The 19,311-nt window shown below is 30.8% G+C and overlaps 2 protein-coding genes across 4 annotated transcripts; one reads left to right on the top strand and one right to left on the bottom strand.

The window, feature by feature from the left end:
- The first annotated feature begins 432 nt into the window (after window positions 1-432).
- LOC127091359 (triacylglycerol lipase OBL1) lies at window positions 433-5,270 on the top strand. The gene is made up of 5 exons (XM_051029982.1): window positions 433-859; window positions 1,086-1,279; window positions 1,358-1,391; window positions 4,118-4,728; window positions 4,812-5,270. Exons 1-5 carry the CDS (start codon window positions 553-555, stop codon window positions 5,082-5,084), a joined length of 1,419 nt encoding a protein of 472 aa, XP_050885939.1. The 5' UTR covers window positions 433-552; the 3' UTR covers window positions 5,085-5,270.
- Window positions 5,271-5,442: 172 nt separating this feature from the next.
- Window positions 5,443-10,469, bottom strand: LOC127091358 (uncharacterized). 3 transcript variants are annotated; one of them, XM_051029980.1, is made up of 8 exons: window positions 9,870-10,469; window positions 9,642-9,789; window positions 9,400-9,492; window positions 8,602-9,300; window positions 7,467-7,830; window positions 6,870-6,951; window positions 6,180-6,423; window positions 5,443-5,875 (listed from the first exon to the last, which is right to left on the bottom strand). In XM_051029980.1, exons 1-7 carry the CDS (start codon window positions 10,149-10,151, stop codon window positions 6,217-6,219), a joined length of 1,875 nt encoding a protein of 624 aa, XP_050885937.1. In that variant the 5' UTR covers window positions 10,152-10,469; the 3' UTR covers window positions 5,443-5,875; window positions 6,180-6,216. The 3 variants fall into 3 exon arrangements, with proteins under 3 accessions (XP_050885937.1, XP_050885936.1, XP_050885938.1); XM_051029979.1 differs by having other exon boundaries at window positions 5,443-5,807; XM_051029981.1 differs by having other exon boundaries at window positions 5,443-5,807; window positions 9,915-10,469.
- Window positions 10,470-19,311: the final 8,842 nt, after the last annotated feature.

The raw sequence follows: 19,311 nt of genomic DNA, 5'->3' as shown, positions 1-19,311 counted from the left end.
AATTTTCGTCATTTTATAATATCAAATTTATATATTAATTATAAGTCATCAATCTAGACTAATTGACTAGTTTTTTTTTTTTGCATGCTTTTTGTGTAACAATTAATAACCATCCAAGTCCCTTGCTTTAATTTCTATGGGGTTGGTAGAAAGTCCTAGTCAATAAACCATATTTACCCAAAAAGACCCACTGAAAAATTAAAACTAGAGAAGATAATTATGACTAATTACCATTCTTGATTAATTATTTAATCTCCTACTTGCGTAACTTTACGAAAATCAACTTAAAAGAACAAAACACCAAAATACAAGTCATAAATTAATTATTCCCGTTAATATACCTTTGCAGCATCTTCCTTAATCAACGTTATAAAATAATTATTCTAAATCTGAACTCCATTTTCTATATATAAACGTGTATTAATATATATACTGTGTCACACGTTTATGCTTCATGATTCGTATACCTCTATATATCACTATCTAACTATATCATTATCATCATAAATTCACATTTCTTGCTTCTAATTTTCTTTGAAATTTCTTAAAGCTATGGATTCTGAACCACAATTGTATAAAGATTATCTTTTGTTGAAACCAAAAGAAGCAAGTGTTTTAGAACTATGTTGTCTCTTGTGTTCATCAAACATAACAAATAGAAGATTCATTGATTGCTCAGAAGGACTTGAAATTAGAGAGTTTGGACAAAGATGGCTTCTTCTGATTTCTGTTGTTGCACAAAAGGTTCTTGTTGCCTTGGAACCGTTCTTGAAAATAGTAGGAGACATGTTGGAGTTGTGGCTCAACCGTATAGCAAGTAATGGAGGAATCATTAGGCTCTTCTTCAACATTCTTAGAGGTTAATTGGCTTTTCATCACTAACTACTATTTCTTTTTTCATGATCACTTTTCATGGATTATTTTTCATGATAATTTTAACATTTGTTTATTCACAATTTTTTAACAATTCGAAATAAATAGATTTATATCTATCAAGTGTTTTAGTTTTATTATTTAATTTTATTTGAATCTTTGTTCTTAAATATGCCGTTTTTTATATAAAAAAAAATTGAATTATACTGTAGGGAAAATGATAACACCAGAAAGATCATCTGCGGAGTTCTCAACGGTCGTAGGATATCTTGACCCGAGAGTTGATTTAGACAAAAATATTCATGAAAAGGATCCAAAATATAAAGGATTACTATCTATTATGGCATCAAAATTTGCCTACGAGAATGAACAATTTATTAGCACCATGATTACAAATCATTGGGACGTAAGTTCTAATTACTTATAATTATATGCATTATTTTATTTTACTTTTGAAGATACTTATATGCATTTTCGGTTGCAGATGGAATTTTTAGGGCAATACAGCTTTTGGAATGGTAAGCACATATCTTAGCATTTTTTATGAGATTATATTATCATGTTAATTAACTGCATATTTCATTTTAAATAGTGAGAAAATAATTATATATAACAATATGATAAAGTAATAATAATATTAAGACAAAGTTTTACCACACCTCATATCTACTATGATGGAAATGTGTCGTTTTTTTTCTGCACACTCTTAAATTTATAAGTCAAATCATCATCATATTTATATATATACACCTCACATGAATAAATTTATAATTTTCTTATCACTGTCATTCATGTTATTTTCATTTTTAATATATTTTCATCATTGCATTCATGTTCATGGTTGATTTCAAGTTTTTGACAGTTCTCTATTAAGTGATGTGACTGCCTTAAATTTAGATTTCTTTTTGAGTTTCTCACCATTGACAAATGAGAGTATTCATTTCCCTAGAATTTTGGTCACTTTTTAATTTATTTATAAGACTCTTCAATTATAACATAACATACATTAATTACGACTTAATGCTAGTAGTGTACAATTCAGTTTTATATAAAAATAATGTTAATTTTATTAAATAAGTAGCTTAAAATATATTTATATAGATACTATAGTAAAAATAAGAGATTTTTAATGACGCGTTTGTATGAAGTAATTAAAAAAAATTAAAATTTTAAAATTTTAGATAGATTAAATGCTTCAATTGAATTACTTTCTTCTTTTTTTTTAATTGTTTGAATAGAATATTAAAATTATTCATTGTTAAATGTTTTTGAATTATTTTTATAAATTTTCAATTTTCAATTTTTGAAAAATTTATAAATTATTTTGAAATTTTTAAAATATATGGAGACGAACATGTAAAAAAAATTTAAATAATAATAATCAATTTTGCATGGATCAAATTAAATAGAGTGGGAAAAGAATTTCAAATTTACTTTTATATGTCATTTTAAATTCTTTAAATTTAATTAGATAAAAAAATTCATAAATTTTTATCATTATAAAATTTCGATATTTTTATCTAAAAAAACTTATCAAATTATTTTAAATTTCTTCTTCCAAAAGTTATTGAATTGCTTTATCTAAACACGCTCCAAAAATATAATATAGATAAATATTCAAATTATATAAAGTGGGATAGATCCATAAACCAAATAGACCTGTTGTACAAAATTATTATTTCCTCTGTTTAATATGTTAATGTTTGTTTCATTTATTGATAATTATACATTAAAAAATTATATTCATATTTTTTATTGTTTATATAGTTTGATGCATTTTTGTCAATAATTTAAATTTTTACTGCAAAGAAAAAAAAGTATAATGAGATAATAATGAATAAGGGTATTATATAAAAAAGATAAATAATTTCATTAAAAATTAAAGAAAAACTATTGATTGTATTAGTATGTATTAACTCACAAAACAATACTAGTTAATAAAAAATCGGAGGTAATAAATACCATAAACTTTCTTTAATTCTTTTTTCTATGGATGAAATACCATAAACTTTATGGGATTTATTTTTAAATTAGATGATCTAGATGTGTTTCTTCCAATTAAAAGATAGTATTAAAGATAGTATTATTGTTCCTTCTTCTTAAAACTTTATTATAATAGGTTCAACACACATTTTACTATCTAGATATGTACATGTATTTTATACAACAAGGAAATATGTACATGTATTTTATACAACAAGGAAATGATATCTAGATAGGTTCAAGTTCAACACACGTTATAATAGATTCAACACACATTTTACTATCTAGATATATACATGTATTTTATATAACAAGGAAATGATATGTACATGCATTTCTCTCTAGATATGTACATAGCATGTGTAAAATTTAAAAACGATAGTTAATATATAAACCAAATGAATAATAATTATCACATAAAGTAATATCACGACATATCTAAACATTGATAGTCAGAATAATTGATATAAAATGAATTCTTATTGAATTAAAGTGTATCATCATATAATTCATAATTATTATATGATCACAAAATTGAAATTATAATAGTAAGATATATTTTTTTATCAATTATGTGGATTATATAATTATAGAGACTTTATTAGTTAAATAAATTAAATCAACTTCAATACAAAGACTAATAGAACATGGCATAAAAGAAAAAGGGTGGAAAGAGTTTAGAATACATAATTTTGATATTGAAGGGAAAATTAGAGGAGACACTTAAATAACTTAGTATGTGAATGAATGAAAAAAATGAGTTAGAAGTGTTGGTGGTGTTGTTTGGACTTGAAAAATATCAAATTTCTAGGAAAAATTGCATAGTAACATTATAAATTATAATGGTTATCAAACATCATTAATATGTAGAAAATAAACAATTAAGAAACCAAAGTTTTTTAATCCATGGATGAATAGAGACTAAAGGATTATAAAACATCAAATATAACTTCAAATATTTTGAAGAGAGAAATGCATACATTAATAATTGCAAGCTAATCCTAGTCCCTTGTCCTACACATGTTTGACTTTTACAGTTGTATAATATCTATGAACATGTGACATGTTTAGTCTTACTAAGCAAACAATTTCGCGCAATTACAGATCATTACAACCTATGTGTGTGGTTTGCATGTGCTTAATAGTACTACTTTGTATGCCCATAAGTACTAATCACTGCCACCTAATTTAAAAGATGAAATACTATTTGAACGGAATTAGCGGCATATTTGACCATCAAATCCGAATGATGAACATGCAGATTACCAAAAGCACGAGTCCACAAAAGCAATGATAGTGAAAGATACAAAATCTGAACCCAACTTGATTGTGGTTGCATTTAGAGGCACAACTCCATTTGATGCTGAGCAATGGAAAACAGACATAGATATCTCATGGTTTGACCTACCCAACGTGGGTAAGATACATGGTGGGTTCATGAAAGCATTGGGCCTTTTAAAGAACCGTGGATGGCCCAAAGAAATAGACGAAAGAGGCACGCATCGTTATGCTTACTACACAATTAGAGAGGAGCTGAGAGCAATATTGAGGGAGAATAAAGATGCAAAATTCATATTGACAGGGCATAGTTTGGGAGGAGCGTTGGCTATTTTGTTTACTGCTGTGCTTATAATCCATGAGGAAGAATGGTTGTTGGAAAAGTTAGAAGGTGTTTATACATTTGGGCAACCAAGAGTAGGAGACCAGAAGTTTGGGGAGTTCATGAAAAGCAAGATGAAAATGTATGATGTCAAGTGTTTTAGATATGTTTACTGTAATGATTTGGTTCCTAGGGTCCCTTATGATGACCAATCCCTCTTCTTTAAGCACTTTAGCCCTTGCCTCTATTTCAACAGCTTGTACCAAGGGAAGGTATGAAATGTGAATATTGATTATGTTTTTTTGTGTTATATTTATAATCTGATTGAGTGATTTTTTATGTATTGAAAATACAGATTCTAGAGGAGGAGCCAAATAAGAATTATTACTCTCTGTTATGGGTGATACCCAAGATGTTGAATGCAGTTTGGGAGGTGGTTAGAGGTTTCCTACTACCTTTTGTTGTAGGTAGAGAGTATAAACAGAATTGGTTGATGGTGATGTTCAGGCTCGTTGGATTGACATTCCCAGGAGTACCAGCTCATTTCCCTACAGATTATGTCACTGCTGTGCGTTTGGGATCCTTCAACGAACATCTAGAGCTTCAAGATTTTTTCAAAGATGACTAATGTCAATGCTTTCATAACCAGCAACTGAAACCATGCATTTCAGTTTTACTTTTTCCATTCTGATATTAGAACATTCATAATTGGTACACCATATGGTGTCCCATTGTTTTTTTGGGTGTATTGGTTTATTTCGAATAACATAACTCTTTTTCCATTCTAATATTAGAATATTCATTTGATCAATCATGTTAAAGATATCATGACATGCACACATGCAAGTATAATAGCAACTCATGCAAAGATGTGTACCATTGAAGCAATATTAGTATGCAATAGGGAACAAGAAATAGATATAAATCAAACTAAGAACGAAGAACAAATTGAAGCATGTGTGAAGAACAAATTGAAGCATGTGTGATTTAAATAAGTAAAGGCTAAATCGCATAGGTTGTAATTAATTCATCATTCTTTCTACTATAGGTAACATTCATGTTAATAGATTACAATTGAACAGGAAACTGTCAAGTAACCAGACATGGAAAAAAATACAAAAAGAGGCTTATTTCTAAAGTTTGGCCTAGGTACATACATATATTATTTATCATTGAATACGAACTCTGAAGGGCAAGGCTACAAGGCGTTTAGATTCTACCGGCTAAAGTGCTCGTACCTCATGCATTGCAAAACTACAGTGACACCAATTTAATGCCAACATAGTAAGCCGCTCTCTATCCATCTTTAATTGTAGCATGTCCAGATTTAAATCCTTCTGATTTCTGGAACCTGGTGAGGCATGTAACAGTCTTGAATCCAAATGTATAAAAATAGTCAAGGGTGTAAATAGTGCAAATCTACATGGTAAGTAGGTAGGGAAAAGTAATTTAGTAAACTTGAGCCTATATAACTCATAGATAAGCTTGGAATGTAAAAGAAGGAAACTGGAGCACTAAATGGAATCCTTAGCCTATATAACTTGCATAACAAACCTTTACACATATCATAAAACTGAGGTATAATTGACAAAAACAACTTCTCAATTTTAAAATTATATAGACAATTGATATGGAAGTGTGTTGTTTTGAAGATCTTCGAAACCTCAAATAGAATAGCAAACAATTTCTCTCTGAACTAGAACAAGGATTACAGAAAAATTACCCAGTTTCACTTGAACAGAAAATAATGCTGGAGAAGCTTAAAAGGCGTGACAAGTGAAACAACCGCTCAAAGAACCCATCTGGCTGGCTCTCCGAAATGACATAACCTTGTGAGAAGTTCTGGCAACTTGATGAGCCTGGTTGTCTAGAACTGAACCCCTCATTTCCTGAGCCTTTTTCTGAGCGAATCTCAGTTTGTTCATAATCTTGTCCATGGAAGATGCTCGCTTCTTTTCTAACTTCATCTGAAGTAAAAAATATAATGAGATCATAATCCTTTTGTAATTATTCTCCTTTATTCTGAGTCATAATATTTAGGGAGAAAATAATTCTCAATGCATGTAGCTGTGAAATGATTTTAAAAAAATATAATCCATACATCATGTTAGATTTTTTATGATGAAGTGAAAAAATTTAAGACATTTGCAATCCTATTAGACAGCCCAAAATTGAACTTAGGGAAAAAGGGAAAAATTCAGCACCCTGAAATAAAGAAAACAAGGGAGAATTCCAAAATGAAAATTATAATAATATATTTATATGAAAGAGCAATAACTGCTTGGATGACTAATTAGCTAGCAAATTGTTGTACGTAAAAATCACTTCAAGCAATAACTTTTGTTTTAGAATAAACATTTGGGAGGAATTTCGTACTGACATTCTCCTATGAAAGAAAATACAAGGGATTAACCTCAAGTTTCCGTATTGCTGCCTCAGCTTTCGCCTTTTGCAAGTTCTCCCATGCAGTGATTTTTGCTTCCTCCCTTTTAGCCCTGGACAAGTAAAAGTACTGGCATTTTAAAAACAATGTAAAGTTTGCAAATATATTTCATAGTAAAAAAAATGATGAGTTTTCTCAGAAGGTATACAACTGTCCGATCAAATTCTTCAAAAGGATTCTATTTTCTAGTTTCAATTGGATAGGATGGTCAATCTGTGTCATATTCGAAAGGTAATAAAGAGATATTACTGACAACTGCACACTTAGCATTTCAATTAAATCATGTCATTGCCAACAACATGGAAAATTTAGTGAATCGATCACCATAAATACTACAAAGTCCAATTACTGTGATACCATCATAAACTATAATTTCAAGGTAGCTCATTGCATTTAGTCAAGAGTAGAGTGAGAAGGGGGGAGTCACTTCAAAGAGAAAACTTCACTTCTTATTAGCAGATTCTTTTTATGACATTAATTTCAGTTTAAAGTTGGTCTGAATCATTCTCCTTTATTTACCTGATAAATAAATTGAACAAAACTGATGCGATACAAAAGTAAACGTACTTTGAAATAGTCTTTGAGCTTTCAGAAATTTCCCAAGATGCAGATCGAGTGCTTGTTTCTTTCTTTTTCCAGCTGTCAACACTCTCTGAACCTCTACCAATGAATAAGGCCCTGTGTTTCTTGGACCACCTTGTCATGGTTACACGTTCATCTACCTGCACATCCCTGATATCCATTTTAGAGAGAGAGGCATTCTGCAACTCGGTGACAGGCAGGGCAGGGGGAGTGGCAGCAGAGAAAGAAGTCCTCCTATTGGGAGAGGAGCATGAACTTCCCTCTGGGCTCATCTGGGTAGCCATGTCCCTCCTTGAAACAGCAGGAGATACATTGGTGCCAGCATCCTTGAAACTATCAAACTTTTCTTCTGTAGAAAATTGGAAACAATGTGGAAAAAAATGTTATATCATGTGCATAAAAGTATAGTTTCAAAATCACACAAAATTAGTATGATATGTCATCTAACCAGTTAAAACATCATTATGCGCAATATTTTCAAGACCCGGATTTACTGCAGTCAAGAAATAACGCAGTCAACAAATCAGAATGCTTACCATAGATCCAACAGCTCACATTCTGACTTCATTAAATCAGATTCAAAATACAAGCTCAGAATATGAGCTGTCCAATTTCCAACACAAGACTCTGATTTACTGAATGCAATAACAGTGTTGTTTTCTTTATCACAGCATATTCAAATTCTAAACCATGAATGTCATCTTAAGAAACCAAGAGTTACATCCACATCACATTGCAGCAATAGTTAAAACAGAATTACAAAGTATGAAGAATTCAGAAAAGATGGTTGATGAACTCTTTTAGTTGAAATATGTGATCTCCCTACCCTAGTATTGATTGCACACAGACAAAGAAATTTCTCAAGCTCAAGCATAACTTAAGTAACGAAACTACATCAAAATCACAACTCAAAACTAGTTAAGGTAAAATTCGATCAAGCAATATAATACATGAACTTATTTAACTGAAATAGTGATCTCTAGGATTGAATATACACACACAAAGACATTTCTCAAGCTCAAGCATAACTTAACTAAGGAATACATCAAAATTAAAACTCAGAACTAGATAAGGTAAAACCGAACAAGGGATATAATATATAGTAGTATAGCATAACAACCTCGGGCAGGAATTGACGACTGGCCCTGCATCTGAGAGCAGCCGTGTACACTAACTGAGCGAGCCATACAAGGATCTGTTCGTGCAGGAAGCACTCCACCATTGCCTCCGGAACTATTTGTAAACCCATCAGCTGAAGCATTAACGGCAGCAGAAAAAGGTGAAGCTGACATAAAACTTCCTCCATCAAAATAAGGACCTGCAGGTGAATACAACGAATAATATGCAACACCAGGTGGGCCAAGAGGACCACTCTTCGACTTTGGCCTCCTCAGTGGCTGTGGAACCAAAGCCCTTCCAGCTGCATCACCCGAAACAGGACTCAAAATCCACCTCTCAGCATCTTCCCACTTAGATGGCAACGTTCTCCCATTGCTTAAACACAATGCAGCCGCACCATTACCAACTTGCTTGCGGGCCCCACTCGAAGGAACTCTCTCAGAACTCCAACCCTTCTGCATTGCAACACCACCCTGACAGTGACGATAGTTTGGAGTTCCAGGACTCGGAAAAGTGCCAGTGCCAGTTCCGGTGCCGGATTTCCGAGACGGAAGCGTACTCTTCTTCATAGCTCCAATTCCCAAACGAGGAGAAGAAACAGTTCCAATAGCATTGGCATTATTCAGATCTAAAGAAGCAGGTCTTCGCCTATCTTGCTTCTTAAATAAAGCTTCACATCTCGATCTACGATCTTGACATTCTTCAATCCAAACACAAAAAAACAAACTCAATCCAAAAAAAAAACTTAACTAAACTAATGGTAAATTTATAATTTAAGTAGTAATTGTAACTAAATTACCTTTGAGAGCTAGAGAGAAAGAGTTTCTCGCAGAATCAAATTCCGATAGTTGATTACCGTCTTCAGTGTCAACGTCACTGTCTTCCTTTTGAACTGTGATGTGGATAGTGAAATGAAATGCAAGTAACATAAACAAACATAATCACTTTTTCTTTGTTTTTTTTTTAATATTTTTTCAACAAGATTCAAAAATTAAAGTGAAAGTGCATGTGAATGTGAATGCGACTGTTAATTTAACGCACCTTTTGTTTTTTCTCCGTGAAGTTTCTTTTTCTGTACTGTATCTGCAACTGCATGGTGCTGTCTACTTGGATTCAGATTCGGACTCGGATCCGGATCTGGACCGCTCCAGCTTTCACTCGGAGCAAAATCACCGTTCCCAGCCAAATGCTGCAAGTTCATCTTCGTTATAAACTTAGAAACTCGAATTTGAACTTCATTACACGAATTTCAATTGTTATTGTTAAAACCTGAGCGATTCGATTCGATTCAATGCAATGCAGTGAGTGATTTACCAGTGAGATTTCGGAGTTCAAAGAGTCATGGTCATGAGCATCGGAAGCGAAGGAACAGCGATCGACGCTGGCGGAGGCAGAGGAGAAAAGACTGACGTTAGATTCGAGAGTGAAGATGACGGAGTCAGGACTTGTATCACCGGCGGCGGTGGCGGTGGCAGTGGTGGTGGCATTACGTCGTGTTGAACCGGCACGCCTCCAGGATCTACGTTGTTCATGAAACCCTAAATCACGCATTGTGAACGAACATCGATTCGTAATCACATTTGCATTTGCATTTGGATTTTCATTTGCATTTGACAGAGAGAGAGAGAGAGAGAGTAAGAAAGAGTTACAGAAAGAAAAACAAAAGAGTTAGAGTAAATATGGCGGGTATTAGTATTTATTGTGTATATAAAATGAGATAATATATGGTTTTGGAGTATTTAATTTAACGCGTCTTTGTCGTTTGAGTCAAATAATTTGATGTGATGACGTGAGATAAGTTAAGGTAAGGTACGCATGTATTTTTGGAGGACAATGAGTTATTGCAACAGAATAGCTTATATTTTTAGATGAATGAATGTGATGGAGTATAGTTAGTGAGACTGAATCTTGGTCTATTTATTCACACTTGGTCATGTCTTGTTGTTTTACTCCTACAATGTCTTTATACATAGTGCCCAACTAATCATTGGTGCACTTTAGAATGTTTTAACAAAAAAAAAAAAATCGGATTTCGGTTCGAAACTGTATCTGATCTATTTGTATAATTTCTAATTAAGTTGATTTAATAGAATTTGAAACTATACAAAAAAAATTGTTGAGGACGTGATATTAGGATTTGGGTCTAGCGTGATCTTTGGGTGTTTTAGACATGTTTTCTTTTTATGCTAAAATGATGCTAATTATCCTTGATTGTGGAATTTGACTCTAATAAAATAACTATAAGGTCCATTTTACCCTTTGTGTATAGCTTTTGGAAGGTCAATTACATGGGGGTATCATTGTCTTTTAATTTAATTTGAAAACCAATTCTTGGTGATAATGATTACGTATTATGAGAAGCATGCATTTTACTTTTAAGGATTCGGAGGTTCTACTTGATTGCCTATGACCATTCCTTCCAACTTTTGGTGTTAAAGTACCAAGTTGGATTACTTTTTAAGTAAAGATATTAACACCTAATTAATTACATTTAAAAATATAAGTAATTCATTTTTAAAAATAATTAATTAATTCAATACACATCAGCAATTATAAATGATATATTTATAGTACTGTATGTGTTAGAATAATGTCAATATTTAAGTGTTTAAATTTCTCACTCTAAAATTTGTTACTACTTTTTTATGGCAATTGGCATTATCCACACACACACACAAACAAAACAAAAAACAGAGGTAAGTGCTACTTGCTTGAATTCAAATTCAAATTTCCTTTTTCTTTTGGTACAATAATTCAAATGCCCTTTAATGCATTATATTTCGTGATAAAAAAAAGTAAAGTTTTTATTCATTTACCTATATAGTTATTTCATTAAAAGGTAGTAGTATATTCTTTTTAAAAAGAACAGGGTCAATGATAGCTGAAAATGACAAAATCTGATCGGAAAAAATAATAATGTCGGTATTTTGAATATAAGGTAGGTGGGGAGCACAATTTTAGTGTTTCCTAAAATTTAATTTTGCAATCTACGAAGAGCAGGGAAAAGAAAAAAAGAAAAAGAGGGGAAAAAAGTTTAATTTTGAGTTTCTTTCTTGGGTGAAAATAAAAGTGAATAATTGGCAACCATATATTTGGGTTCCCACAAAATATCAACTCTTTGGATCCTTTTTACTAATTTTATGAAATAATGTTTCTTACATATTTATATAGGCTATGGCATGTGATGTCTGATTCTGACATTTTATTTGTCAACATTTAATGCAGCTTGTCATATTAAATATTTTCATAGTTCCATTTGGAGTAAATATTATAGCTAAGGTGTAGCTAAAGCAGCATCCATTACGTGATCTTTGAAGGGTATGGATAAAAAAATGTTAATTAGGTTTTAAGTCTTAACCCCAATATCATTACGTATAATATATATTTATATATTTTTATTTTTATTATTATATATACAATTTAATTTTTCAATTTTATAAAATATATCTTTATATATATATTTTTATATAAATATTTATTTATTTTTTAACTAAATAATAATATTTTTAATTTTGTTTTAATATTATCAAAAACTTAAAATCACATAAAAATTATAATTAATTAATTATTTTTATTAAGAATACGGATAAATAAATATAAATGAATATATAAATATTAGTGTCAAACATATACATATATATATATATATATATATATATATATATATATATATATATATATATATATATATATATATATATATATATATATATATATATATATATATATTTGACACTAATATTCATATATTCATCTATATTTATTTATTTTTATATAAATATTTATTTATTTTTTAACTAAATAATAATATTTTTAAATTTGTTTTAATATTATCAAAAATTTAAAATCACATGAAAATTATAATTAATTAATTATTTTTATTAAGAATACGGGTAAATAAATATAGATGAATATATAAATATTAGTGTCAAACACACACACAATATATATATATATATATATATATATATATATATATATATATATATATATATATATATATATATATATATATATATATATATATATATATATATATATATAAATTTGAGAATGGAATTTTTTTAAACAATAGATATAGAAACGGAGTATTATAGTACTATATTCATATCCTATTGATTAGTATCCATACTCATATGGTATTGTGATTCAAATAAAAACGAGACATGGCTAGACCTACTCATGCTATACTGGCAAATCTTCATTCACAAGCTTCTTTAATCTTTTTGTGTCTAAATAATGGTGGATATTTTATTGTGATTAATGTTGATAAAAGTGGTGTTTCAAATAGAGTGTGAATTTAATTAATGTTTTAAAGTCGAGATAGTATGGTTAAAGAACTAAATTATTGTGGCATCGGTCAGATCACATAATTGTTGATCTAATATATAAAAAGTAATAATAAATTTAATTACATAAAAGTGTGATTATAATGTAATTAAAAGTACTTATGTAAAATGTCATAACTAAATTCAAGAAAGACAATAATCATATAGTTTAATTGAAATACACTAACAGTGTAAAGAGATTTTACACCATCAGTTAATCATAGACGTCGGATATTAAAAGAAGTTTGACTTTTATTTTAAAAATCTATAAAGTAATACAAACGGATGATGATGATGAATCGACGGTGTAAAACTTTTTACACTGACAGTGTATAATAATTAATCTCATAATCAAATTCATATAAAACAAAGATAATTTTGTTAAAATAACACAACAATATTATTATTGGTGCACAAGAGAGAAGATCAAGATGATGAAGATGAAAAAGAAAGAATGAATAAAAATTATAATTAATTTTTACTGAATTAAAATTTTGTTATAATAAAAGATCTCTAACAACTGAAAACTCAACTTCTATTTATATACACATTCAGAATTAAATGAAATTTAAATTAACTCTAAATTCAATTTAAATGAATTTGAATTATATCTAATATCATTGTTTAATTCATATTCAGCTAATTAAAATCAACAACATCAATTTCATCCCTTAAATGGATAAAGTGTCCATTCTTCATTGTCTTGGTTAGAACATTTGTCAGTTGCTTCTAAGTGCTACAGTGCACAACTTCAAGCATCCAAATTTGAATCTGGTTCCTCATAAAATAAAACTTTGTGTCAATGTGCTTGCTTATTTCATGCAACATTGGATTCTTGACAAGACTTATAGTTGATTTGTTGTCAATTATCAATTTCATAGGCTTTCTCACCTTAATCTTCAAATCCTGCAGCAAATTCAGAATCCATACAACTTGACAAGAAGATAAAGCTCTAGCAATGTACTCAGCTTCACAGATAGACAATACAACCATTAGTTTCTTCTTAGAGCACCAAGAAATATAACCTCTTAGATACTTGAAAAAATATCAAAAAGTACTTCTTTTGTCAACTCTGACTCCATGCTAATTAGAGTTTGAATAGCACATCAACTCTGACTCGGTTTCAACACTAGAAGAGAACAAAACTTCATACTTCAGAGTCCCCTTAACATACCTCAGTATCCTGACATAAGCTTGATAATGTGACCACTTTGGTTTGTTCATAAACCTACTCACAATTCCAACCACATAACAAATATCAGGTCTGGTATTACAAAGATATCTCAGTGAACTTAACCCAACTATTTAAAATATGTAGCATCTATATAATCAATCTTAACATCATAATCAAGTTTGTGATTTATTTCAGTATGTGTGATTGCATACTTGCAATTCATTAGCTCAAATATCTTTAGAAGCTCGTATTCATACTTCAGATGATGCAAGAATTATACCCTTGTCAAAGTACATAATCTCCATCACTAAAAAATATATCATTTTTCCTAGATTAGTCATCTCAAACTCATTCATCGACGCCTTTTTTAACTTAGTTATTTCATTTGAACAACTCCCTGTTGGCAATATGTGATCAACATAGAGATACACCTGAATCATATTGCTATCAGATGTATGTTGAACATAAACACCATACTTAATCTCATATTTTATGATTCCTTGAAGCTTGAAAAATGAATCAAATCTCAAATTTCAGACTCTATGAGCTTGTTTCAGTCCATACAAGACTTTATGTAACCTGTACACCATCCCTTCTTGATTCTTTTTCACAAATCCAGGAGGTTGTGATACATAAACTTCCTCTTGTAAAGAACCATTCAGAAATACATATTTCACATCTAAATGCATCAGATGTCAATTCTTACTAGCAGTTATAGCAATCATCGGTCTTATTGTTTCATGTCTAGCTACAGGTGCAAACACTTCAAAGTAGTATAAACCAGATTTTTGTAGAAATCCTCTAGCTACTAACCTTGCTTTGTGTTTTTCAATTGATCCATATGGCTTTAGTTTCACCTTGTAAACCCATCTGGCACTGATGGAATTCTTGTTCTTTGAAAGCTCAATCAACTCCTAGGTATTTTTTCTTTCTATAGCCTCAAGTTCTTCTTTCATGGAATTCAGCCACACTTTCTTCTTGAGAGTTTCTTCTGTACTGACTGGTTCATAGTCCACCATCATGGCACACTGAATTGACTTCCCATTTATAGTCTATTTCAATATCTTGCAGCAATTCAAAATTTGCAAGCCTTTGTGGAATTTGTTAAATTCTATGTGGCCTAGTTTCAAAAGCAAGACCACCTTTAGAAGCTACAACTTCAGAAGCTCCATCTTTAGAAATTATAACTTCATAATCTCCACCTTCATAAGGTCCTCCTTCAGAGGTTGGATTACCACCAGAGTCTGGATCATCATCAAAATCTTTGTCACCATCAGAATCCGAATCATCAGATTCCCCTTAAGAGTCAGACTTAACTTCAAAATTCAGTGTCACCTTTAGACTCTGACTAATCTTCAGACTCAATATCTCCTTCAGAGAGAGATTCTGAAGGTGAGAAAAATATACATAAGAAGGCGTTGAATTGTGTATAGGAAAAGTTACTTATTTTTCTTAAACCTAATCAGAACCTGAGATATGTAGCTCAGATTTTGATCCAAGTAAGAGTCAGAATCTGACCTCAGAGTTTATTGCACAGCGGAATATAAATGTAGAGATAAATAAATAGATATACAATATACATTGGTTCCTATCAAACCGAGTGTAACCCAATCCTCATGCAGCACACGAGATTTTCATTATATTCAATCAGATTATAATTTGCTCGATCAAACTAGAAATAGACTTTTGTGCAAGCCCTCAAGCAAGAGACTTTATTGCCTGAACGACTTGTTCAGGACTTCCTGTTCAACCCCACGGAAAGAAACTTCTACTCAATCAAACCCTGAAAGAGACTTCTTACTTATCCCTCAAACATGAGACTTCAATGCCTAATCTATCTAGAAAGAGACTTATTGCTCTGCCCTCAAGCATGAGACTTCAATGCTTAATCTATCCAGAAAGATACTTCTTTGCTCAAGCACTCATCAAGAGACTTTTTTCTCAATGTAATATAAAGAGACTTATTTGCTCAAGCACTCAACAAATGACTTCTTACATATTCTAAATAGAAGTTTAGGATAGTAATTACAAATTCATTTGATACTCTTATCAGCGGTGCATAGTTATAACACAAATTTTGATGTCTTTAAGATTTCTAAGATTAATAATTATAAGAAATATTAAGACTCTATTATATAAGCTAGCAGATATACAAAAGTGTTCTTACTTATATCAGATCCTCTTTGTGTTATAGGGTTCTTGTTGACGGCTTATTCAAAGAGTTCCACGATATTTTAATATTTAGCATATTCAGAGTTTTCAACCAAAGTCAACGAATCCATATTGATCAACTTGACCAATCATCTTCGGCAACTTATTCAAATCTTTGAACTTCCTTTTATAGGACTCGGAAAATAACTGTTGGAAGATTTGAATCATAACAGGCAAGCTTGGTGAAGAAGTATGTCAGGAGAGACGTTGGAAACTAGCATCTGATCTAAAGCTTTATCCATTGAATAATAGCAACACTCTCAGTACCTTTCAAGGTATTATATATCTACTAATAGGTATAGCAGACTGAAGATGTCGCATTTTTATTTCTTAAGCCTTGTAAAATGAAACCCAAGTAGACTTTATCCAGAATTTTGGGGGCTTTAATAAGATAAGATTGCTTTGGTACAGTGTACAAATCAGATTCTCTTCAGTCTTTCAGAAGCTGAGTTGTCATCAGAAGTTGGGTCATGAGACCGGAGTCTGATGGGTTTATAGGCGATGAACAACTACAAATTTTGATCAATCAGAATCTGAGTCACTTATTTAAGGAATTGAGTCTTTTGATAGGCTTGAACCCTTGATATAGTTTGACTTCAGAACTTGCACACTTGAACAATTATTTGCAAATCCTATTTTCCTTTAAATACTATGTTATCATCAAAAACTTTTAAGGGCATAAACAAATCTTGTTCCAACAATCTCCCTTTTTTTATGATGACAAACAAATGTATTTAAGAACAATGGTTGTTGATTTAATTAAGACAGTCTAACATCAGAGTCTGGGGTTTGTAAGCTCCCCTTAAGTTAGACAGACCATTAAGGTGAGGTTTGTAAGCTTCCCCTAAGCTTGATAGTCCACTCAGACTAGGTTTGTAAGCTCCTCTTAACTCTTTATCTATGTTAGTTTAATCTTATAATTATAATTAACAAATTCTAACATCAAGGTTTGAGGTTTGTATGTTCCCCCTGAGTTTGACAGACCTTATGTTGAGGTTTGTAAGCTCCTCCTTTAGTCTGACAGTTCATTAAGGTAATGTTTGTAAGCCTTCATTAAGTCTTGTATTTGTTAATTAAATTAATCATTTACACCCAATAAGATAAATTACTGAAAAATATAAATAACTTAAAGTTTATAACTCATAAGTTATTTTGTCAGAAACTACTTTGTTCAAATTCTGATGCTTCAATCTCTTCTTAAATACTTCATGCATTTTCTCCCCCTTTATCATTATCAAAAATATTTTAAAAGAAAGAGAAAAAAGATAAAATGGAGAAAAATATAAAGAAATTTAAAACAGTTTAAATGCACATAATTTTAAAAGAGTTAAAAACACTGAAATATTTGAAAGCATGTAAAGGATTAAAATATTTTTCAAAAGAAGAAGATAATTTAAAGCTTTTTCAAGAATAAGAAAGAAATTATTTACTTCTTATGGTAAATCACTACTATTTCAGTTTCCAAAGAGTAATTATGATCCAGTATGACATACTTAATTAGTGATTGGCTTTGAGAATTTCAAAGATCTGAAACTGAAACACGCAAAGTGTTTGATCTTATGAATTTTTTTTGTTATAAAATCTCTCAACTAGTTCAGGCCAAATCACAAATCCAAATTCACTCAACATACATTTGGTTCAAGATGAATACAACTTTTGAACAATCAACTACTTCCATTGTTTCAGAGGCTCATATAGTCTCATAGGCAACTTCGGATCAAAAGGTCAGACCCTCTGAAGAAATTCCTTCAACCTCTCTTGTTGAGGTACTGAAGCCACATAAGAATATTAGTAAGAAGAAGAAGAAGTCCAGGAGAAAAAGAATAAGTCCAAGAGAAGAAGAAGTTTAAGAGAAGTGATTTATTTTGATTCAGATGAAGAAGAAGAATTAGATTTAGATTGGGGAAACTTTTACCAAGTTTGGAGACCTAGGGATGATCAGGACTAATGTTATAAAACTTTCCCTTTTTAATTTGCATACCATGCTTTTAATCATAATTATTTCCTTTAATGTAGACTGATTAAGAAGTACATAGTTTATAAGGAAAAACACAACACTCTTAAGCAAAAAAAATTACACAGGAAATACATGAAGGAATTCTTTTGGCATAATGTGTTACAATATTCATTGATTGGAGATGCTTTACAAGTCATACAATCCAAAATCAAGAATAATATCATAAACATTACATTTAAAAAATCCAACCAAAAAGAAAAGAAATGCGCAAAAGAGAAACTTAAGGACACTCTGTCTGTCGAAGTTAAACAGAAGGCAAATCCTAAAGTTGTACATTAGAAGAATTTGCATTATCCCAATGTCATCTATCAGCTTATTTCCCAGATATTGGATGAAATTTCATTCACATTTAAAACGTGAAGAGGATAAATCTTCAATATTTGCATTGAGAAGAAGCGGGAGATCTATTTCATTGGATTCCATTTAATCTAAGTACTCAAGTGGTTTGACATCAAAAGATGATTCCATAATACCATTTTTTTAGAACAAAGATTAGATATCTTCGATATATTAGAGATAACCTTAAGAAAACATAGAGTTTGTTTCGAAACATGAGCATCTAAGGTAACTCCATCAACTTCACAATTAGTTGCATAAGTAGAAGTGGCTGAGGTGATGATGAAATGTACATCAAAAGTTTCAAAGAGGGTGGTAAGCTTATCATCAGAAGTTTTAATCTAGGATTCTTTGATCAAACTTGAGCAAGTATGACCAAAGATTCTTTTGGAATAATCATCCTAACCTTGTTTAGAAACACAATTTTGAAGATCATTGTCAACCTTTTCATTGATGACAACCAGTTGGTTTCTCAGGCCAGGGTTAGATCTAAAAGTCATCTCAGGTTGAGACAAATGGTTTAGGAGGAAAGTTTTGATAGAAAAACTTAGACATAAGAGTTTTTGAGATGATACAAAATGAGAAGAAGAAGATCAGTTTAAATAATAAAAGGCAAAACCAAGAGAGAAAAAGATTTACGACAAC

Source organism: Lathyrus oleraceus, chromosome 6, assembly GCF_024323335.1.
Source record: "Lathyrus oleraceus cultivar Zhongwan6 chromosome 6, CAAS_Psat_ZW6_1.0, whole genome shotgun sequence".
Taxonomy (NCBI): domain Eukaryota; kingdom Viridiplantae; phylum Streptophyta; class Magnoliopsida; order Fabales; family Fabaceae; genus Lathyrus; species Lathyrus oleraceus.
Note: the sequence above shows the minus strand (reverse complement) of the source record. Positions and strands in the feature narration are given on the sequence as shown.